Genomic DNA, 23,783 nt, shown 5'->3' on the forward strand with positions numbered 1-23,783 from the left:
TTTGCATCAATTGGATTTCTATAGCTCCAGATATGGAATTTTGAATGGACAAAGGTCAACAGTGGCAGAATACGAGATTTGACTTTGAAGGATGTGATTTCCATGATCTTCCTCTTTGTATTTTTCTTGCATTACATTTCCAGAAAGGTATGGATGTTTGCTTTTTTGAGCCACTGGAATCACTTCATTTTGATCTCTAGAAATCACGCTCTGCACAAAACATCGACTGAACATCAAATCTGCCAATTATCTCCAATTTACTTCTTTTTGCATTTTTCATCCAAAAGTGCCTTCAAAACATAAAACAAAGAATATCAAGGCATTTTACATATAAAACATGGACAAAACATTAGGTAAATGTGGGTGAAACAATCGAATAATATGGTTACATCAGAAAGTTCTTAAGATGCCGCCACATTAGATGCCCCAAACATTTCACTTCCAACTCCAACAGATGTTTTATTTGTAAGCATAAAGGTCACTTTGCAAAGACCTGTCCACAAAATAAGACCCGCCCAGTCATTGAAGTTGATTGATTTTCTGGCTTAAAATACAAAGTTCAATCCTGATGATGATGAAGTTGAATCCTTATTCTCACTTATGGATGAGATCAGTCATGATACCATAACTTTTGTTGCAGATGAAAGTTTTGATGACAAGATCTATAAACTTTACCAAGTCTAACCCACTATTATACCTTCACATCCAATACCTTTAGCCCTTGTTACCATTCTTACCTCTATATATCCTAAGTCCATAAAAGCCTTAGCCTTATTTGACACAGAAACCCATAAAACCATTCCTAACCCTAAAGTTCTTCCACTTCATTGTTAGGTCCCACATCAAGAATACTTTCAAGCTGCAGATAATTAAGTATTCTGCACCAAATTCAAAACTAAAAAGGCCTATTATTATACAAATCCTACCCTAATGTTCAATTAAAACCCATGTCATTGGTTCTTCCTTTACTTGAAAAAGACTTAGTTATTGGGTTTGATGTTTATTTTAAATTCAAGTACAGAATCCTTCCTCGTGGTATTCAGTATAAAGCCCATTTTCTCTCATATACAATTATCTTTTCACTCTATGAAATCCAACCCTCTCTTACATAAACCATTACCCTCATCAAAGTCCAAATTATCCAACACTTATATTCAAATTCTCATCAAGAATTTCTTGCTAAATGTTCTTATCCATTATGGCAAAATCCACAGTTTTTTATTAAGCTTCCTTTCAAGCTTAATAAGGATATCAATCCCTTGAAAACTAGTTATTTAGAAATGAATCATAAGCATAAGACACTAGCTCAAGATAAATATGCCTAGTTACAAGCTCAAGGTCTTGTTAAACCTACAGACTTACAATGATCTTGTGAAGCCTTTTATGTTAATAAAAGGTTTGAGCAAAAACGAGGCAAGCTCAGGTTGGTAATTAATTATCAGCTCTTAAATCATTTCCTGTAAGATGATATGTTCCTTTTGCCAAACATCATGACATTATTATCATGCCTTCACAATGCTAAAATTTTCTCCAAGTTTGATCTCAAGGCCGGATTTTGGCAATTTAGCATTCATCATAAAGATAGATACAAAACAAGTTTTTACATACTAGACCATTATTATCAATGACGAGTCATGCCTTTTAGTGTTAAGGTGGCACCTTTATTATTTTAAAAGGTCATGATTAAAGTATTTGACCTCATGCTTCAATCAACTTTAATCTATATTGATGATATGTTACTTTTCTCTAAAAATAAGGAGTCACATACTACTTTGTTAAAGCAATTTGCAGAGATTGTTCACCACCATAGTATAATGCCTTTTGAAAGCAAGATGCTTATATATCAAAATTAAATTAAATTTCTTGGCATGATCTTTTCTGATAGTGCTTATACACCTAGCATCCATATAGCTAAAGAACTCCAAAAGTTTTCAAATGGCCCCCTCACGAGAAAACAAGTCCAACAGTTTTTGGGAATTGTCCAATATCTCAAAAATTTTATCTCTAGAGTTGTATAGATGATAAGGCCACTTCAGTTAATGCTCAAGAAAGATGCAGACACCTGGACAAAAAAAAACTCAAGTAGTCAGACAGTCAACCATAAAAAATTTACTTACTTTATTCATTCCAACAACAGGACAACGTAGAATCCAAATTGATTCCAGTGACAAGTATTGGATTGATGTGCTCCTAAAAGAAAAGGATGGTCACCAACACATATATGGCTATAAAAGTGGGTCATTCAAGGAGTCAGAAACCCACTACCACTCTACTTTCAAGGAAATCTTAGGTGTAAAGTATGACATCAAAAAATTTGAGTTTCACCTGGCCACCTATCACTTTATAGTTATCATGGATTGTTCCTTTTTTTCAATAATGCTACAGTTCATGCACAAGATGCTTCCTCATCCACAGTTTCTGAGATTAGCTAAATGGTTCAAGATGCTTCCTCGTCCACAGTTTCTGAGATTAGCTAAATGGTTTTCCAAGTACCTTCATTATCGAGCATATGAAAGGAAATAAAAACTTGATCCCAGACATGCTCACTAAACCACCCAAATCACAAACACTACTCCTTCTCCTAATTCTTATGGCCTCTTCTTCCAATCCTCCTCCATCTGAACAAGACTTCCCTACAAATGACTTACTTCCTCTTGCTCAAGAAATGGTTCTTAACCACACTCTTGATATGAAGGCAAAAGACAAACTATTTAGGCTCCAAGACTACCTTCTTCTCAACTGTGATATATCTTCCCTTTGTTTTCAAAGCCTAAGTATCCATCCTAAATATCCTTTCCTTCACCTTTTCACCTAAAGAACTCTACTCTTATGGTATTTATGTCACTTGTACTATATTTTTATCGAGTTTCTCACTGATTTCTTTCTTTTTAGATTTCTCAGGACATCTTCACTAGCAGACTCGTGGAACTATACTCTAAAGTTCCTCACTTGGTTCTGTAACCCCATGCAATGAATCTTTCTTCTCTAACAAGAAAAATCCAAATGGCCCCATGCACAAACCTGCTGGATTGAAGTACACCGCAGTACACTTCGTAATTAATTTGTTAAGCAAGCCTTGGCCCATCTATTCTCTATTTTCATATTTCACAAGCCTTTTAAAGCTTCAGCAAACAATCTAGTTATGAGTTTTCCTCAAGCTGCAATATACAAAACTTATCCATATTCCCTATATAAAAACCCCTTGGATAACCCCACGAACATCAGTACCTTGCAAAAAATAGTGTGTTTTATGAACAACATTATTCCTGATGAAATATGGCATAAAAGAATAAGCCCTAATGAAGAAATTGATTATGATCTGTATAACCCTTAATATTCTACTCATCTTCATAACTTGCACATGCAATATAAAAAAAAAACTCAAGCATATAATTTTAGGAATACTAGAGCTTCTAGAATCACATGAGATGGAAATGATTGTAAAAAATGACTATGTGCTAGCCCTATAAATCCAAACTATTTGTGATCAGGATAACTTTTCAGATCAAAATCTCTCTCCAGATCATGAACCTATTATCAGTTGATATTAAAAACAACATTATTCCTGATGAAATATAGTATAAAGGAACATACCCTGATGAAGAAATTGATTATGATCTGTATGACCCTCAATATTCTGCTCATCTTCATAACTTGCAGATGCAGTACAAAAACAAAAAGCTTAAACAGATAATTTTGGGCTTCTAGAACCACATTGGATGGAAATGATTGCAAAAGATGACTATGTGCTAGCCCTACAAGTCCAAACTATTTGTGATCAGGATAACTTGTTAGATTAAAATCTCTCTCCAAATCGTGAACCTATTGTCAGCTGATATTAATGTTGTATGAGCTTGTCATTTGTATCATCAATCATGTAAGGCTGCATTATTAAATATGCTTCAGTGCTTTTTGATGTAAGGTGTGATGTAAGCAAAAGCTTTCAAAGTAATATAAATAGAGGTTGTGTGTAATGTATCTCAAAGGAAAGGTCTCTTTAATAAAAAACATGTTTTTAAAATTTTATGTTCTTCAAGTTATCTTTACATTTTAAACTAGAAATTTTTGTTATCATCAGATAAGACATGACTCCAATAAATAACTTTAAATGCTCATAAAATTAGTCGTGCTAAGCCACTTCAACACTAATATAAGAACTAAATAGAAAAAAATAAACCTGGAATTTGCTAATTGTGCGTAATTAGAATGAGCAAATATTTAGCATTTACGGAACTTCAATGAATATTCTCAAAATAATAAATAGTTGAAAAAAAATTAATTACAAGTAAATTTATTTATTAAAATAAATGAACAAATAATAGTTAAATTTATCCTTATATTTTATTAAAAAAATTATAAACGTCATTGGCACACGACCTCTATATTGATTTTCAGTTGGCCAAACTACTTACCGTAAGCACCTTAGGAATACGAGAAAAGCACAAGATTTGTCTCTTTTTGTTCGTCCAGTGAACATCTATCAAGCATGTGTGTGACTTGCATTTATTAATTATTAAAAATTTATATTGCTATTAAAATATTTTGGTAAAAAAAAGGGATAGTTTAGTCCTAAATTACGTACAAAGATATAAATATGAGTACTCGTATATATATATATATTATATTTGGTTGATTATAGATAATACAAAATAAAATACATAAAAAATTATTTTACTCTTGATCTATATTACCATCAAATTTGACATGTTTGAGACAATAATCAGAGATTTTTTTTTACTTGGTATTAAAATCTTATTTTAGTTAATTTAAAGTGTTAACTTCTCAATCTAAAAAAATATTAAAAAAGGATTTATAATCGTATTTAATAAAAACATTCATGGCTAAGGAGATAATATAATTAAACTATAATTTACATATGATCAAAAATATTTAATAATTCCTAACATTGCATAAAACACATTAGGGTTCTCTGCATTATACACAAGAACAGGCTGCTCATTGCTGACGATAAGACTGGGGATTAAAGGTAAAATAAGGGCGTAGTGAAAGGCACTGTTGAGGCCTATTTATGAGAATGGATCTCACATTCCTCCCTCTGGCTGTGGAGGGGGGCACGTCTATATTAATTATTAAATGGCAGAAATAGAAAAAATAGGTTGCCGATAATTAATTATTAAATGTATAAACTTGTGCGACACAACAATATCAAGCTAAGAGTTTGACTGCACATAATTAAAAAAATAAAACAATTTATACATTTAAATAACATGATAAAAATGTTACACTCACATAGAAAAAATAAAGAAGTTCACCTATTAAAAATATATTTAACCCTCCTCTTCTTACGCTTAATACACATTTTTTGCCAAAATATTTGTAGCAATCTACATTAATTTACATTAAAGTACAAAGTCCTATAACAAGGTAAGAGGGACGATATATATATATATATGAAGGAAAAACACACAAGATAAAACTTTAAACTAAGAAAAATACAAGGTAAAATGGACAACTACATAAAAAATAAAAGATCAAATCTAGTAGAAAGAACTCAAATTTTGAGATTATTGAAGAAGCAAAAAACTTATTTTTGGTGAAAATACCGATGACAACATACAATAGAAATCTTAAAAAATACTTAAATTAGGAAGAAAGAGAAGAGAAGAAAGAAGATGTTTTAGCAAGGTTATCTAATTTTTAATTTTAAAGTGTTTGCTTTTTTATTTTTTCAATTCCATCATAAATATATAATTATCATTTTCCAATTATTCCTTAAAAAAACCCCTCAATATAAATGTTGTAATGGTCTTTGCCAAGTAAGTTTTGTCCCACCCAAATAATGCAATGCAATAATTGTTGGAAGTAAATAAACACTAGTAATTACCTTGGCATGTTCATCATTTTTGTTGCTCTAGTAGTGTTAAACATCCTTGACTTGGCAGATTGGCTTGAGGCACGGGGCTCGAAACCTGATTTAAAGTGTATTTTAAATTAAATTCAATAAAACTCGGTTAATCTTGTCAGATTTTTAATGACTTTGTTCCTTCCTAAACTTAATTTGAAATTAGATCAACCAAAAAAAATTATTATTTTAATAAAAATAATTAACTATATAATCGTACGAGTTAACTTGATAATCTAGTAACCCGTATTTCTGATCAAATTTTCGAGTCGGGTATAGCACTCCACTATGAACAGCAATGGAAGCGTAGGTGGAGGTGGAGGTGAGGACATTGGTGCAACGAGGGCTCAACTCCAGAGAACCAAAGACTATATCAGGTATAAATCAAAGTGCCAACAGATTCCTGTATCAGTGGGAACTAAATGGACTATGAGCCACGCAACGGATATATAGTCCTTATCCTATCCATTAAATCCTTGATTTCAATCAGAAGACAATCACAAGGGTCTCCTGCTAAATTATTTTTTTTATTGTTTTCACAACATCAAAAAGAGATTTCGTGATCTTCACCATCCTATAATCATGGATCAACATCATGGCAACCGCGCTTCTCCAAACGAGGTAACATGGGTTTAATCTTCTTGAACGAATCATCATTGGGTTTAGCTTTCTGAAGTGAAATTTCTATTGTAGAATTAAAAGAAACTGGAGTGCACGTCAGCTATGTGATCTATCAACAAAGACTCCAGTGGCAATCGATCTTGACTGCAGCAACAATGTTCCTTGCCCTTGGTATTCAGTTGGAATAATCTTTTAATGGACTCCGCATCTCAGATCTAGCTGCAACTATGCTCATGGGGGGTGTGGCTAAAGAAATTGTAGGCCCAAAGTCCTCTTGCTGCATAAACGCGTGATGGGACACTGCTTCCATTTTCATCGTCATGTTTTGCCATGATGCTTAGTTTCAGGATCATGTGCTTCTCGATCCTTGTATTTCTGTTGCCATTGCTGCTGATATTTCCTGCTACAAGGTTTGTTTTCGTTGACAAACTTCTCATTTGTATGCAATATTTCCATTTTTCCTTGCTCAATGTTTCTGTGTGGGCGTCCACATTTTACCCCAACCATGGATTTAAAAATATTCGATCAATCAACACACCATAGTTTTGTATGATCACACTAAACTCTTTTAAAATCTTGGTTAAAAAAAAGTCAAACAATTTATAGCTTTCTTTAAAGCTACTTTCTCAGAACATAACCATGAATTCATCATATATACGCAAGTGTTGTAATGTCATAAAGCCAGCCATACTTCGAGATTAAATGATAACGGACATTCAAAAGTTTGAGCATTTCAGCTAAAATTACGAGCACCTTCTACAACAACCGAGAGGCAGTTTTGGCAAAAATTGGCGATGGTGTGCGGGGTGCTGCAGAAAGAGCGCCTGCACAAAGGAATGCATGCAGTGCCTTTTCACATCACTTCTTAGACTTTGGTTTAAACATATTTTCCTTGTAGTATTGGAGTTCCCTTATGCTTTCTCTGATATCATCCAAGGCTCTATGTTTATTTTCCTTCTGAGGGGCCTTCCTCTGATCTGTACAAGTTATGTTAATTGATAAACAAACCTTTCATCACAGAAACGACATAAGAACAGGTGATAATACTCCAACTGTTTATTGATTTTAGGAAATATCAACTAGAAAAATAGAGTTTAACTCTATTAAGTGTTGACTTGTGAGACTGTCTTCACCTTCACTTCCATCTGTCTTTTGGTCTAACCTTTCCTGGAAGGTTGGAAGAGAGGAGACAAGACATCCTCCATTAAGGAGAATGCGGGGAGGGGGAGAGGGGGGTGGGGGGTTCTAGGAATTGGGAACCCCGCCGGCTTTCTAGAGTTAAGATACAATCCTGGAGAAACATGAGAGCAATGCACCTCAAACACAAAACTGAGAAAGCAAGGTGTGCATGGTACCCTCATTGACTTGCAGCAATGGTGTCGAGTTATCCCTAAGAATGATACATAACAAGCTTTCAGGATCTATGTTGTAATTTTAGACATTTACCTTGAGGATACCAGCGCATGCACAAAGCCTTGACACTGCTAACATCAACGACAACATGAGAGAAGAGACCAGCCAAATCTGGCATGTATTTCTGCGAAGGAGAATAAAAAACACTCACAAGAAGAAAAATAGAAGTCACAGAATGACTAGTAAGGAAGATATCACCCCCATTCAATATTGCAAAAATATGGGAAACTAACAGAAGAAACAGAAAACAAGGTATCACAGAAAATTGGGAGGTTAATCACTGAACATAAACAAAAACATGCATCATGCAATTGTTGACTTCATTCTTTGGAGTTAAAAGGAAAGAAAAATCCCCAAAGAAATCACCTTACATGTTAAAGTAGTGTTCCATTTATTAAAATTGCATGAATTTCCAAGAAACATACGATGGAATGTTGGATACCACATTTACTTTGAACATAAAAAATATTCCAAAAATTTCATATTCTGCCACAACTGCATTTCATTTAAAAAATTATGGGAATGAGGTTAGTGGCCTCTCCCTAAAGCATTATAAGATTGCCAAGGTCTGGGAATCTGGTTTGATACTCCTTTTTGAAAGATAAGAAACTGTGAAGCTTTAGCTGTCCAAAACTTTTCTTCCAATGTAAAGGCCTAACATCTACATTTTCTCAAAATTCCTCGAATCAATACAGTATTGGGCCCATGTCTTTGCAACCTGATCTCACCAGTCAAGTTCACCCCGAAATTAGCATTCAACAAACAAAACTAGGCCATATTCCCATAATTTATCCCTGATATTACAGGCATGCATTGATGTTTAAATACCAAGGAAACAAAATCTTGCAAAGAGAGTAGATCACAAAATGCCAACAGGTTATTTTGAATATAAATAAGACATCAAACATGAGATCAGGGTATCAAATGAAACTGAATGCATGAATATCTCCATGCACATGATCTGCATGACAACCTGACCAGCATCACTGTTAACAATATTAATGCAGCTTGTCCTCAAATGAAACCAACCACTAGTTAATCCCTTGAGCTAGAAGAACCATGCAATTCTCCAGGAACGATGCACTGTTCTAGGGGTAAAAATATATCTCATGTGTAGCAAGATAAAAAAACAGTCCAAGTAAAGTGCAATCACTAGTTAATCCCTTGATCTGGAAGAACTATGCAATTCTCCAACGACAATGCACTTTTCTAGGGGTAAAAATATTTCTCATATGAGTGTAGCAAGATAAATAAATAAATAAATAAATAAAAAACAGTCCAAGTGCAACCACTTGGACTTGTAGATTATGCAACTGCTTCAAAATTTTAGCATGCCTTTAAGATCTCAAGCCAACATTCACAACAATCATCCAAAACTAAGCATGCTAACAACTGGTGTTGGTGAACACCCATATGATGAAACAAATTGATTTTATACATAAAAACTCACTCAGAAACCAAATATTAAAGAAGTGTACTATATAAATGGTTCTTTAATACACCTTGTGGTGGGTGGGAAAGAAAATGTAAAACAGTCAGATACCTTTAAGAAAAGAAGATCCACATAAACTGAATTTCCTGCTATAAGAGGTGTGTGTGTACCAACATGTCTCTTCACAAATCCTATAACCTGCAATATTCAAGCATATAACTAGGTGCAGGAGACATGAATAAAACATTCAACTAGAATGCCATGATATAGATGTTACCTTACATGAATAAGTAAAGAGGAACATGACTTAGATTTTTTAATTAGATGTGAGCAAACACATTATACATCAAAATGAAAGGATTAGATTTTTGATAGAGTCAAAATGAAAGGAAAGAAGAACATGATTATGAATTAGATGTGAGCAATGTAGAGATTAATTGTTAAATAGGGTTTTAAGATATGTTTTTCACATAGAAGACATTATATCAATGAAAAAATGAATGAGAAGAAAAAATATGCAAAACTTTAAGAGAATAAGTTTTTAAGAGATGTTTTTCACATAGAAATCAATGAAAAAATGAATGAGAAGAAAAAATATGCAAAACTTAAGAGAATAAGTTTCTAAGAGATGTTTTTCACATAGAGGACATTTTACCCATTATCACAATGCATGAGAAAAAAAATGAAAAAAATAAAAGAAAGAGGCATCTCAAAAAAAAATCATGTGCATCAAACAAGATGAAAGATTTACATAAACTAGAAAAAAAACAAAATAGCCAAGGTTATATGCTTTTATTAATGTACATAAAAATAATATATATGATCATTTACATGCATTAAGCAAACGAGAATATTCCCAATCATGAAGAACCATTTGAAGGTCAAGATTTAGTGAAAGAGAAGTTAAGAGAACCAGTATGAACGAAGTGGGAGTTAATAGACAGAATTGTTCAATACTCTCCGAGGATTGCTTTGTGAAATACATGAGAAGTTAAGAGAACCAGTATGAACCAAGTGGAAGATAATAGACAGAATTGTTCAATACTCTCTGAGGATTGCTTTGTGAAATACATGCCAATGGAATAACAATAAAGCACACATCACAAGAGACTGTTGACTGGGAATACTTGTTAAAACAATGACTTCAACTTGATAAAGTTCTTTCATACCTGCTTTTCAGCTTCTCTTTCAGTAATTTTGCTTCCGAGAACCTTATTTGTCAAACCTAGAATGTAGTGACTTGTTATTCAAGACAACTATTGAAAATAATACGAAATCATTTCACTTTCTTATCATCAACTGTTCATACCACTAGCTGCATGATGTCTTTGACACCATTCTCCCATTCTATCTAAACATTCTTTGCTTTGATGGATAACCAAATCAGGGCCCTAAAAGAGGAGAAATTGAGGGATTACAAGATTAGGAGTAATCATACACGCATAATATTTGTTATTTAAGAGGAATAAAGGACCATGAATAAGTGCAGCATGATTAAGAGCAAATGATACAGCAGAACCATGTGTGTGTGTGTGTGTGTGTGTGTGTGTTTAAACACTTCATTATACATCAAGTTTCATGAGATCCTTTTTTTTTGGACAGGATTACTCCATTCCCATTTCCCATGCAGTACCAACCACAAGTATTATAAATAAACAAAATGATGACATCTGACTATAGTGACCAACACTCTTCTTCCTGCTTAGCTTCTCTGTAAGTCAGACCACAGTTAAAATTACAGCCAAAACAATTCCAAAAGTAACATATCAAGTTTTATGACTTGGATTATCGTTCAGAACAAATAAATCATATGTCATTTAGGTAAGGTGAAATCCACATAAACCATTGTTTTGGAGCTCTGATCCTCTGTTACATCAAATTTAAACAGCAAAATAAGCAAGGAGAAAACAAGCACTGGTTGAGCACATCTGTCTAGCTTTGTCTAAGATCATTGAGTCTATGAAATTAGGAAAGGTGGATGATAGGTGCTCAAAATCCTTGCAGTAGAGAAAGCTTCAAGACAAGGAAGAGGTTTCACAAGGATTAAATCCTACTAGCAATAGTTGAAACTTGAAAATTTCAGGAGGTTTGAGCCCTCCATTCTGCATGTACCCCACCATGATTGAAAAAAACAGTATCTGGTAGAAGAACTGAAAGTTCGTCACAGTCTCCTGCCTGAAGCTTTCATTACAAGTTTCAACAGAAAAAAAGAATAGCTAAAGCAGATTCCATAGCCAAAGACCCTGGGATTGAAGGAAATCCCAGTAGGCTAACCATCTTAGAGCATCGAAAACCTAACAGTAGAAACAAACCAAGCAATTCAAGCCCTTCATTGTTCTGCAAAACCCATTTCTCTAACATGTAAAGGAGAAACCTTGAATTAAATTGTATGATGTTTCTATACCCAAGTTATATTGTTGATAATATCCGAACCAATCATTAGTTAGCCTCGCTCCCACTAATGCATTGAATGGTTGGGAGATAACAGTAAAAATTTACTGACTAGCAGCCAGAGGATCCAGAACATTAATGAGCAAGTTAAAAAGTCAACTCCAGCAACCAAACAAGAGGTCTGAACTCTTTGCTGTCAGCACTCCACCTCTCTTGTATTCCTCCTAAATCAGAGAAGAGCATCAATTGCAAAACCCTAGCCATCATGGAGATAACCACTGTTCACGGCATATACCAAAAGACAGGTGTACAAAGATACAATGACAACGCAAAATGAGATAGTTTGTCTCTCTATATTAAAGCAAATTATGCAAATATCAGATGCGAGTACCTTCCTAATTTTACTCAACTACAAGTTACTACTGTTTGTAATAGGGTACCACCAACCAAACAAAAAGACTGACCTTCAAGAGTGGTTAGCCTCCCAAATATGATAGGCAAGAGTTAAACTGAAAAAATTATGGATAAACAATTATTGAAAAGCTGTGCATATAAAATCATCAGGTCAGTCCCAACTCTAAACCATCTTATCTGACCTAAGAGCTGAAAAGAAGTGAGGATCTAAACAAACAAAATAAGTTCCTCCACTTCCCTCTAATTAAAACATTGAATTTCTGAAGCAAAAAGTTGAAAGTTTTAAGAAAATTGCCTGCAAAATCAAGAGGTAGAGGCTAAAACTGTACTGTGTCCTCAAACACCAGCATTCACCATTTCTCAACAGGGATAGCAATAGGTAACCACAGATTTGGATAGTAGTATAACCATAACCATATGCAAATGAAAAAACAATAACCATAACCTATTCATCATTTATTGGATTTGGATTTTGAATAACCATATCCAAACCATCGGAATTCAGATATCCATGACCCATACACCTATTTATAAAAAAAAATTAATTGAATAAATCATTTTTAAATTTTTCTAGAATCAATAATTTTAACAAATTTAGTTGACTATATGTAGACAAAAGCATTATTAATATATGAACATATCATTAACAATAACAATAACCAAATAAGTTTTCTTAAAAAAAAACACACACAGATACATTCACAATATAACCAAATAAATATAAGTACATGTGTTTTCATATTGATTATACTGCAGTTAGGATTTCACGAAAACCATAATCTAAACATTGCCACGAATGTTTTTTCAGATTTTATCCAAATACTAACCACAAATATTTTTTTTTCCATAAAAAAACCACCCATTCAGATCGGGTCATTCAACTACCCGTTGGATTCGGATACTGTTCCCATCTCAGTTTCCAAACCACATCAAAAGTTTAAAACCCTGACACCGACAACTCATTCTTCTATCATTCTAGGTTTCAAATTGTCTATTTCATAACCTCCAGTTAATAGCAAAAACAGCAAATCACTTCCATAGGATAAAAACTCAAAAACAAACACAATCAAACAAAATAACAAATCGAAGCAGCAAATCAAGTATAACAGAAAAAAAAGTGTTTTAAGTTGAACAATACCTCCACTGACTTGGTCAAATAGCCATCTGTTATTATACAAGCAATCTCCAGTATTCTATCTACTTCAGTATTCAAACCTGCAACCAAAACAACTAGAAAACTATGAGCTAAAAAACACAACCCCAAATCGCGGATAATACTCAAAACCTTCAAACGCGAACAGGTACCAGTCATTTCCAAGTCAATCCACACTAGCGGCATCTTATAAACTTCTGAAGAAGACGTAACCAAATTCTCCTCATTCTGTTTCTCTTTTTCTACCACTACATTAGAGTCATTCACTTTCTTCTTGCTCTTTCCTGTTGAAAAAAAATTAAATCAACAAAAATCAATACTATAAATTAAATAGAAAAACCTTTTTGTGTCTCTCTTGTAATTGTTGCTTAATCAGATAATTATCAGAACAATTAAGTCAAAATTCTTCGAGCCTTCGGATTAACCTAGATGTAAAAGCGTGCAGTGTGTGAGTGAAAAAGAGGAGCAAAATTGTGGAGAGTACCTCTGTTGTTAGATGATTTAGACTTTGAAGAGGACGAGGAAGCGATATTTACTCGATCGTCATCGGCATCGAGTTCCAGTAGAGAGAACGAATTAGAAAGACGGCTCATTTTTATTTTTTTTCCTGCTACTGCGAATTTGAAAGCGCATGGCAAGCAAGTCGGGCTTTCCTTCATATTAAGGTAGTTTTCTTTCTTATTAAGTTAGTGATTGAGAGTGTTGTAGGGGAATTTTTTAAAGTGTTTTTATTTAAAAATATATTAAAATAATATATTTTTTATTTTAAAAAATTATTTTTAATATTAAAATATTTTTAAAATAAAAAAAAATAAAAAAATTAAAAATCACATAACACGATTTTAACCATAAAAATATATAGTCTCTAAATTATTTTGAGGTGTAAAAAGAATATTATGTCAAGTTTTAATCATGATTAATTTTATTTTTTATAAAAATATTTTGCGTGACTTTTTTTTGGTATTGGTTTAAACAAATATTTTATATAAGAATTGTGTAACATAAATAAACTTTATATTTAATTTTTAAAATTAAATTATTTTTTATAAAATATTTTTATATTATAAAATTATTTATAAAATATTTTATAAATAAATACCGATTCAAATTGTCAATTAATAATTTCAATTAACATTGTAGATAAAGTAGTAGTATAACTCCACCACCACCCATACATTATTCCATAAATTAATATTACATTTTCATCACCATCATTTGCACAATTTTCTGCCACCATCATCTCTCCACTTCTCCTCTTATCTTATTTTGTTATTATTATCTTTATCATTATATATATCATTATTATTACTTAATCACTATTATAAACTTGTAAATCTCTGTAAAAAAAGAGAGAACTAACCTAATAATTGCTTAAAAAAAACATGAGGGAACCAACCAATAAATAATTTAAAACACATTAAAAAAATACAATATTCAAACATGACCTTCCCTCTTAAGCCTCACTTAAAGAGGAGATATAAATACTTTTTTTTTTTTTCTGAGGGGTGTGAGAGAGACTTTTCTTCTTCTTTATGGCTTGTTGAAACAACCATGGTAACCCCTTTTTTTACAAATTACACCAAAAAAATCCCTTGCATGCTATCCATATAAAATAAAATAAATAATTTAACTAACAATCCTGATAGATTAAAACTCGTGAGCTAATATTTATAAATTTATAATAAATTCAAAGCATGTTAACTAAACCTAAATATAAAAAAAATAATAAAAATAACAAATCTGACATATAATGAAATTCTCATCCTAGAAATACTAGAATTTTTGTTGTCATATTTAGATATCTAAAAAGCTAGGGAATTGATTGTTGAAGTTGTTTCTCTTTTAGTTTTTTTTATTTGTTTAGAATAATTAATTGTAGCCCTAAAGAATCCTTCCTTCTTTATGTAGCTTTAAAAACATGGAAAATCTTATTGCTTTTCTTTGACATTCCTTGTAGAATTAGAAAACCCTTCAAAATAAACTAACAAAGTTATTATTAAATACCTTATGCTCTTCTTTCCTTACATAGATGAATAAAGAATTCTTGTAAAATTTTTTTTTGGAATATTAATGAATTTTTATCACATTTGAAGATTATATTGCAATCGATTAAAGATCCTTGTTACAATCAAATTATTTTATGTAACTTGATTATCGTTACTTGTAGAGATAAAAGAGAAAAAAATAAATATCATGTCAAGTTTTAATCATGACTAATTTTTTTTTTATATATAAAAATATTTTGCGTGACTTTTTTTTGGTATTGGTTTAAACAAATATTTTATATAAGAATTGTGTAACATAAATAAACTTTATATTTAATTTTTAAAATTAAATTATTTTTTATAAAATATTTTTATCTTGTAAAATTATTTATAAAATACTTTATAAATAAATACCGATTCAGATTGTCAATTAATAATTTCAATTAGCATAAAGTAGTACTATAACTCCACCACCACTCATACATTATTCCATAAATTAATATTACATTTTCATCACCATCATTTGCACAAATTTTTGCCACCATCATCTCTTCACTTCTCCTCTTATCCTATTTTGTTATTATTATCTTTATCATTACATATATCATTATCATTACTTAATTACTGCTATAACCTTATAAATCTATGTAAAAAGAGAGAGAACTAACCTAATAATTGCTTAAAAAAAACATGAGGGAACCAACCAATAAATAATTTAAAACACATTAAAAAAATACAATATTCAAACATGACCTTCCCTCTTAAGCCTCACTTAAAGAGGAGATATAAATACTTTTTTTTTTTTTCTGAGGGGTGTGAGAGAGACTTTTCTTCTTCTTTATGGCTTGTTGAAACAACCATGGTAACCCCTTTTTTTACAAATTACACCAAAAAAATCCCTTGCATGCTATCCATATAAAATAAAATAAATAGTTTAACTAACAATCCTGATAGATTAAAACTCGTGAGCTAATATTTACAAATTTATAATAAATTCAAAGCATGTTAATTAAACCTAAATATATATATAAAAAAAATAACAAATCTGACATATAATGAAATTCTCATCCTAGAAATACTAGAATTTTTGTTGTCATATTTAGATATCTAAAAAGCTAGGGAATTGATTGTTGAAGTTGTTTCTCTTTTAGTTTTTTTTATTTGTTTAGAATAATTAATTGTAGCCCTAAAGAATCCTTCCTTCTTTATGTAGCTTTAAAAACATGGAAAATCTTATTGCTTTTCTTTGACATTCCTTGTAAAATTAGAAAAATCCTCAAAATAAGCTAACAAAGTTATTATTAAATACCTTGTCCTCTTCTTTCCTTCCATAGATGAATAAAGAATTCTTGAAAAAAAAATTTTTTAGAACATTAATGAATTCTTATCACATTTGAAGATTATATTGCAATCGATTAAAGATCCTTGTAGAACTAAATTTTTTTTTAAAAATAAGATGTCACATCCTTTTAGGAAAATGATTCTTGCCAAATAGAAAATCTATGAATAAAAAGAAAGTAAATAATCAAATTTGTATATTTTATTCTGACATATATTATAAAGCCTTCTTAAACCCTGATTGATATAAACTTTTAGTCTAGTACAGAATATTATTTGAGGGAGCTTTGAGTAAATTTGCAGCCTGATTTAATAATTGAATTGAGAATTATGATTATTGCTATAAAACTAGATAATAAATATAATTACACTAGAATTTAAATTTTTTTGTTCAACCCTTTCTTATATCGTATTTGTATAGATTGGTTATGATTGAATAAAATTCTTAAGAGTAGTTCTTAAAAGTTGCAATCATCGGCATCTTTTTTAGATTATTCTGAATGAGATGAGAAAGTTATTAACAGAAAATTAATAAATCTCTTTAGTGTATGTTTTGAGAGAAGATAATAAGAGTGATCTCTTTCTCTTTTTTCTAATCTCCGTGATACTCTCCTTGTTGCAATCAAATTATTTTATGTAACCTGATTATGGTTACTTGTAGAGATAAAAGAGAAAAAAATGAAAAACTTGAAAGCTAAAGCAATGAAATCCAAAATAAATGTTGATCATTTTTTTAAAACTTATAAATTTGAAATCCTCTTAAATATTCAGATTAAACTCACTTTTAAACATTTTATAAATTTATCAAAATTTTAAAAAATCACTAAAAAGATGGGAGGCATATTTTATTTTTACTAAAAATCAATTGAAAATAATAAATGATACATAGGTTAATTTTATCTATTTTCGTATAAATGCGTTGATCTTACCAAATTGATATAATATATATATATGGTGATTTATAATATAAATTGAAGCATTTTATATCAAGAGATATTCATTAATGAACTATTGACCTATTATAGGTTGACACACACTTAAAGTGATATTGTTCATATAATAAAGATTAGTATAATATAATTTTTTCTATAGTGATTTATGTGATGAATTGAAGCATTTTAAACAAAAAAATAAATAAATTGATGAATTGGTGAGGAATGACACATATTTTTCATCTCATTAAATATAGAATATAGAATGAAAATGGTACACTTCACATAAGAAAGTCGCGGAACAAGATTTATTGATATTTGCTTTAATATTTGATAGAAAAATATTCTATTTTAGCACAAGTCTATAAGAGTCATGAGTGCAATTACTGAACCCATATCAAGCAACTTGTGAGCTCAGCCTGCGTATCCAAGCTTAGGTGGTGGGCATGAGCAGAGCACCCTAGCCCAATCCTATGAGGCATGCCTTCCCTCGTAAGCCCTAGTTTTTTCAGTACAATAACATGGCTTAATATTCATAGTTACAACAAAGATCTTAAGTCTAATTAATTTTTTTTATTAATGCATGTATAAAATTTTTTTATTTCTCATTGATGTTATAGGATAATGACTCTTCAATCCCTTTATTTAATAAAAAAATAAAATTTATATACTATAAATACTCCCTAAATTATCAAAATAAAAATTCAAGATTGAATATTAAAAAATACATCCATGTTCAACATAAAAACAATATTATTCGTAAAATTTAATGTTCTCCAATATATTTATTATTATTTTTATATAAGATTATTAACTTTATCTCACGAGTTCCCTCGAATCCTATAAAAAAGAATTTATTTTTTGTAGTTATTCAAAAATACTTATCTAGTAATATTTTTCTTTACTTTTAAATAAAAAGTTATTTCAATGAATATTTGATTAATCCATAACCAATCATCAAAATATAAATACACTGATTTAACCAAATTAAATTAATATGTAATAGAATATATAATGATTTTAATTAAAAAAGAAACTCATTCGCCGTATAAAGTAAATTGGTAGTTTTTTTTTTTAATAAATTGGGAAGTCTTGTTACTGTAAGAGTTACCATTTTTAACTCTCACTAATTAAAGAAAAAAGAAAAAAGAAAAAAGAAAAACGAAAAAGCGAAAATTGAGAAAGAAGAATGGGAAGGGGTAGAGTGGTAAAGGAGAAAGGAAAGAGTTGAGGGAAGGAATTATCAGGTGCGGATGAGATAGAATCAGATGCGGAACACCACCATCGAGGGCACGTTTCCTTTATATATAAAAAAGAAAAAAGAAAACCCACGTAGACGCTCTCCATTGCCTATTTATTTTCCAAAGCCAAGAGTCAGATTATCAAAGCACGCACCGAGAAAACTAGCCAGCAAATATCATCATCCTCTATTATTGTAACCACATTTCCAGCTATTTTCTATTCATCTCTCTCCCCGATATTTTCATTCTCTCCAGTCTCCAAACAAAAATGGCCGATCAGCTCACCGAAGACCAGATCTCCGAGTTCAAGGAAGCTTTCAGCCTATTCGATAAGGACGGCGATGGTCTCTTCTCTTAGATCTCTTCTTATTTCGTCACCTCTTTCTTTCTTAGATCTGTTTCCTCTGTTATTTTCTCGTTTTATAGCAGTTTTTCTTCTTTTTAAGCGTGATCTGTCTTCTTCTGCGTTTTATTCACATCGATTGGTCTTCTTCTTGTTTTTTTATATAATTTTTCTTTTCCTTGAGGATCTACTGTGAAATGTGCTAGGGTTTGATCGCGATCCTTTTTTTTAATATTTTGATTTGGTTCGGGTCGGATTGACCGGATTGATTGATTGCTTTTTTAGACAATTTGAAAATGGATTTTATGTGTTTTGTAGTGTAATTTTTATTTGCTGCTTTGTGTGAAATCATTTGCATTTGCATTTGCGGTAGGGATGAGACTGATGATGTATCTGTTAATTTATTGTGCTGTTTCTTTTGTGTTTGACAAATGTTGATGGATTTGAACTTTGGTAAACTTGCTTTGGCAAATCGTTGTTGGAACTGTAGGGATTTTTGTGTTTCATGATTAAAGTTGAGGTTCAAATGTTGCTAGAGAGTCGACAGGCGAAGTGGTGGAGGGTGGGCGTTACTTTATTTGATCGTTGAATTGTAGCAGCAGCCAGAGGAATAATTGCATAATGTTTGGATATCTCTTAATGCTTGTTATAGCATGTTAGGCGTTTTGTCTAAGTTTTGTGCTTATGCGGCTTTCCAAGTTTTTTGTGTTTTATAACCCCATATGTTTATGGCATTATAACGTTGCCGTGTTATTTTTTTACTAATAAAAGGTTGGAACTTAATATGCATTTGTCTGCTTTTCTTTGTATATCTTGCTGTAAATGCAGCTAGAATCCTTATTTTCGTTTATATTTATGATTGATGTGCGTTCTTTGTGGTGGATATGCATATATGTTTCCATCTTTTCACTTCAAATGATTTTTTCCCTTTCATTTTTTTGATACCACGTGCAATTTGTTGATTTTTGTGTGTCTGAGTCCTCTTTGAACACATCAACATCAGGACTTGTTTTGAATGGTATTCATTATCCGAACTTGATAAGGAGTAACAGTAGCAATATGATAATTGTTTCTGATTTTACCACAGGTTGCATCACTACTAAGGAGCTGGGGACTGTGATGCGTTCGTTGGGTCAAAATCCAACTGAGGCAGAGCTCCAGGACATGATAAATGAGGTTGATGCTGATGGGAATGGTACCATTGACTTCCCAGAGTTCCTCAACCTCATGGCCCGCAAGATGAAGGATACTGATTCTGAGGAGGAGCTCAAGGAAGCTTTCAGAGTTTTTGATAAGGACCAGAATGGCTTCATTTCTGCTGCCGAGCTGCGTCATGTTATGACAAATCTCGGGGAGAAGCTGACAGATGAGGAGGTTGATGAGATGATCCGTGAGGCTGATGTGGATGGTGATGGTCAGATCAACTACGAGGAATTTGTCAAAGTCATGATGGCCAAGTGAGGTTCACTCACCCAAAACCCAAAATCTGATGCATAAAACGAAAATGGGAAACGGGGCAGATAAGTTTGATGAGAATTCCATTTCCCCTTGTGACATCTTCATTTGGTGTCATTGGCTTCATTTGGGTTGTCTGTTCTGTTGTTTGCATTGTTTTGTGGCACTTTTCCATAATGTCTACTTGTTTGCTCTGTTTCTTGTTCAGTAGCTTGGCGTGTTAGTATCTTTTCATTGGTGTTTGACATTTTCTTTATACTTTTGGTATTATGAACCTAGATCAATTGGGAGAATTGGATGTTTTTTGTCATATGGATGACTGATTTTGTTGATATTTCAAACTTCGATGTCACTTTTCATGTATGTGGTGTTTTTGGACATTTTTCTGTGCTGTAATGTCTTCGGCCATAATTTCATGCAATCTGATGTAGTGCCGTTGCTCATCTGTTAAATTTCACAGCAACAATTGCAATGTAAAAGACAATTTAATTGCATTTGCCCCTCTCCCCTTCTCTATGGAAACAAACTTTAATGTGGCCGGGGGCCGATCTCTTAAACCATGGTTAGACAACTGCGCTAGCTTTTCAATAAGCAAAGAATGATTATCTGAAACCCCAATTCAACAATGCCTAAGATGGCATGACTCTGGAGTTTCTCGACTAGCCATTTGCTGCATTTGGCATTTCCTGGAGGTACATTTTCTACTTCAAACTAATTTTTTTTTACCTATAAGCTCCCATGAGTTTTCATTAATCTTGTCCTGAAGGTGTCTGGACAGCTAGTGCAGTTGCCTGGCCTCTCCCAATGACCATTATGGCACGCAACATTGTTCTTTGAGTCCAACCTACTGCATGTAAAAAGTCTTAATCTTTGCCTACGTGCTGGGTCGGCCTGTCATATCCCTGTTTGTATCTCTGGATTCTTGTTCTTAGAGGGTATGAAACAAGTTTGGCTTACAAGCACCCTTTTTTTTCCTAGGGCTCATGAAACAAATTCGCTAGCTCACAAAGTCACAGGACGCTGGTTAGCAGTCACCTGTAAGAGGATATTTTTGGTTCCTTCTAGCGGAATGAGGAATAACCTTTTATCTAATCGATGGCCTTGCTTTTAATGGCCGGTGATTTTTCTGACCTGCCGAGAGTCTGTCTCAAGATAAGTATCTAATTCTTTTTGAAAGATCCCCGTCGTAATTGGTTGAAAACCCTTCTCTTCGATTTTCTGTTGATTTATAAGTTAAGCCCTGGTTTGATGTTTCTTGGTGAGTGGTGGTGGAATTTTTAGTGCTTCTTTCTGCTTTGTTCCCCATCAAAAAGAAATGTTCAAAGTGAGCGTATCGATGTCCAAAACGATTCGGTTTCAAAGGGAGAATGCATTTTTTATTTTTTTAAATAGTTCATAGTTCGAATCTTCCAAGTTCAATTTCGGATTTTCGCAATCACTCAATTCCTTTTTTTTTTGGTTGGTATTTACAAAAAAGCTTTAGCTATCAAAATTTCCATCCTTTTTTGAAAATTAGCATGTTCTTGGCATCCAATATCTTTTACTTTACAAATACAAAAAATAGTAAAAGGGATCGTTAAGCTGTGATGAACTGATAATACATGCCTTTCTTTGTACTTTACTGTGAGTCATAATTTCTATACCTTGCTTGCAATGTTCTCTTCCTCATTTAAATCAACAAGTACGTGAAAACAGTTAGAACAATAAAAGGAAATGATGTCTTCAAAGATATTACTTATTAGCAATAGTTAAATTGATGCTTTTCCTTCGCGTCTTGCCCCCAAAAAGAAGCCTCATAATTTGCTTTCTTGAGTTTTTTTTTTTCCCCTCGATGAATAAAAGAGAATTCAATAATGCTCATTTCTAATTGGTGTTTGACACTAAAATAATCTTGCTATAATGTTATAGTGATTAGGGTTTCAGTTGTTACATTATCATATGCATTCAGTATCAGAATGATGTTTTTTTTTCCTGAAATAGTATCATTTTCTTTGATTTTTTTTGGTCCTAGCTGGATTTCCTTTACCTTTTTCAAAATTAGATTTTTAATCTATATTATCATAAAAAAAATTCGCCTTTTCTTTTCAATGACCCAATACAACTATACAAGAAAAAAATCATCATTATTCGTACCTCTTGTTACCATCTCCCGGAGAATTTAGTACATACTAAATACATATTAAAAGGGGTTAGACCAAAAAAAAACCTACGTATTTTCTACCCAGAATTAAAGAAGCTAATAGCTTGAATTGGTTTTATTTCCGTACAGAAAAAGAAGAATGAGAAGTGAAGATACGAAACATGTTATTAGAAAGAACTCCATCTCCAAGGAAGACAAAGATAAAGGTGCAAAGAAACGACGTAGGCGAGACAAGTTTCGAGAATGCTTGATCCTCTAGAGTTCGACCTCGTCACTCTACATGTGATTTTATTGTCGTTCATCATCAAATGCATTCTACCAATGCATATAAGCAACGCTATCAAAATAAATAAATGAATCATATTATCATATTTGATCCAGGGGTGGAATGGAACTATTTGTGGAATATATTGCCTTTTATGTATATTTCAGATTTTTTTTGAGGTAAAACATGCCAAAAAAAATAAAATAAAATTTGACACAATAGAACAATGAAGAGAAATAGCTTGGGAGAGTTTGCTCGAGAGAAAGAGAAGAAATTGTTATGAGCTCTAATTTTATAGTTGTTGCCTTGTATTATCTTTAATAATACATATGCACACATGCATTACATGTATATACAGATGTAAATAACTAACCTTAGCTAATCTTAATGGGCATTGCGTAATAGACCCAAATATAATATACACATTACTAATAATACAACAAATAACTATGTCTAAGTCTAGAATTATATTTTATCATATTGCTTCAATACTTCCTCACTCGCAAGTTAATGAGGAAGACACCACATTTAGCTTGGATTGTAGAAACATAAACTTAAATGATGAGAGAGGTTTAGTGAGAACATAAACAATCTATTCATAACATAATTAATGTTTGAATAAGCATGTCAAAGCTAACTCAATCATGTTGCACCAAATATGCATCAATGGTGAAGGGTTAAAATCAACCTTAAAGAAATTAAGGGACATTATTATTCCACCTGTCGCGCGGTGATGTCGAATGACGCACTATAAGCCTCCTAAGACGTGTTGTTGGAAAGAAAAATGGTTTTATAAA

General features: G+C 32.1%; 2 protein-coding genes and 1 long non-coding RNA gene across 6 annotated transcripts; 2 read left to right on the plus strand and 1 right to left on the minus strand.

Moving 5' to 3' along the window:
- Positions 1 to 6,360: 6,360 nt before the first annotated feature.
- Positions 6,361 to 7,296, plus strand: LOC105113772 (uncharacterized). The gene is made up of 2 exons (XR_840018.1): positions 6,361 to 6,484; positions 6,557 to 7,296. It is a non-coding gene; the product is annotated as an uncharacterized LOC105113772 (long non-coding RNA).
- LOC105113771 (Polynucleotidyl transferase, ribonuclease H-like superfamily protein) lies at positions 7,111 to 13,966 on the minus strand. 4 transcript variants are annotated; one of them, XM_011010085.1, is made up of 8 exons: positions 13,772 to 13,961; positions 13,440 to 13,571; positions 13,273 to 13,364; positions 10,639 to 10,720; positions 10,499 to 10,554; positions 9,441 to 9,527; positions 7,931 to 8,021; positions 7,111 to 7,461 (listed from the first exon to the last, which is right to left on the minus strand). In XM_011010085.1, the coding sequence occupies exons 1-8, from the start codon at positions 13,944 to 13,946 to the stop codon at positions 7,343 to 7,345; spliced, it is 834 nt and encodes a 277-aa protein (XP_011008387.1). In that variant the 5' UTR covers positions 13,947 to 13,961; the 3' UTR covers positions 7,111 to 7,342. The 4 variants fall into 4 exon arrangements, with proteins under 4 accessions (XP_011008387.1, XP_011008390.1, XP_011008386.1 ...); XM_011010088.1 differs by having other exon boundaries at positions 13,273 to 13,349; positions 13,772 to 13,959; XM_011010084.1 differs by lacking the exon at positions 7,111 to 7,461 and adding an exon at positions 7,521 to 7,775 and having other exon boundaries at positions 13,772 to 13,966.
- A 4,912-nt stretch (positions 13,967 to 18,878) lies between these two features.
- On the plus strand, positions 18,879 to 20,961 carry LOC105113773 (calmodulin). The gene is made up of 2 exons (XM_011010089.1): positions 18,879 to 19,127; positions 20,214 to 20,961. The coding sequence occupies exons 1-2, from the start codon at positions 19,052 to 19,054 to the stop codon at positions 20,585 to 20,587; spliced, it is 450 nt and encodes a 149-aa protein (XP_011008391.1). The 5' UTR covers positions 18,879 to 19,051; the 3' UTR covers positions 20,588 to 20,961.
- The last annotated feature ends 2,822 nt before the right edge of the window (positions 20,962 to 23,783 follow it).

This window comes from Populus euphratica, unplaced genomic scaffold, assembly GCF_000495115.2.
Source record: "Populus euphratica unplaced genomic scaffold, PopEup_1.0 scaffold447.1, whole genome shotgun sequence".
Lineage (NCBI taxonomy): Eukaryota > Viridiplantae > Streptophyta > Magnoliopsida > Malpighiales > Salicaceae > Populus > Populus euphratica.

Excerpts from the sequence above, each read along its gene's own strand:
- LOC105113773 (XM_011010089.1), top strand. The coding sequence starts at position 19,052 with ATGGCCGATCAGCTCACCGAAGACCAGATCTCCGAGTTCAAGGAAGCT. Across the intron at positions 19,128-20,213 it reads ATTCGATAAGGACGGCGATG|GTTGCATCACTACTAAGGAG; the intron begins GTCTCTTCTCTT and ends ATTTTACCACAG.
- LOC105113771 (XM_011010084.1), bottom strand. The coding sequence starts at position 13,946 with ATGAAGGAAAGCCCGACTTGCTTGCCATGCGCTTTCAAATTCGCAGTA. Across the intron at positions 13,365-13,439 it reads GATTGACTTGGAAATGACTG|TTGTTTTGGTTGCAGGTTTG; the intron begins GTACCTGTTCGC and ends ATAGTTTTCTAG. Across the intron at positions 9,528-10,498 it reads AAAGAGAAGCTGAAAAGCAG|GTTATAGGATTTGTGAAGAG; the intron begins GTATGAAAGAAC and ends TGAATATTGCAG.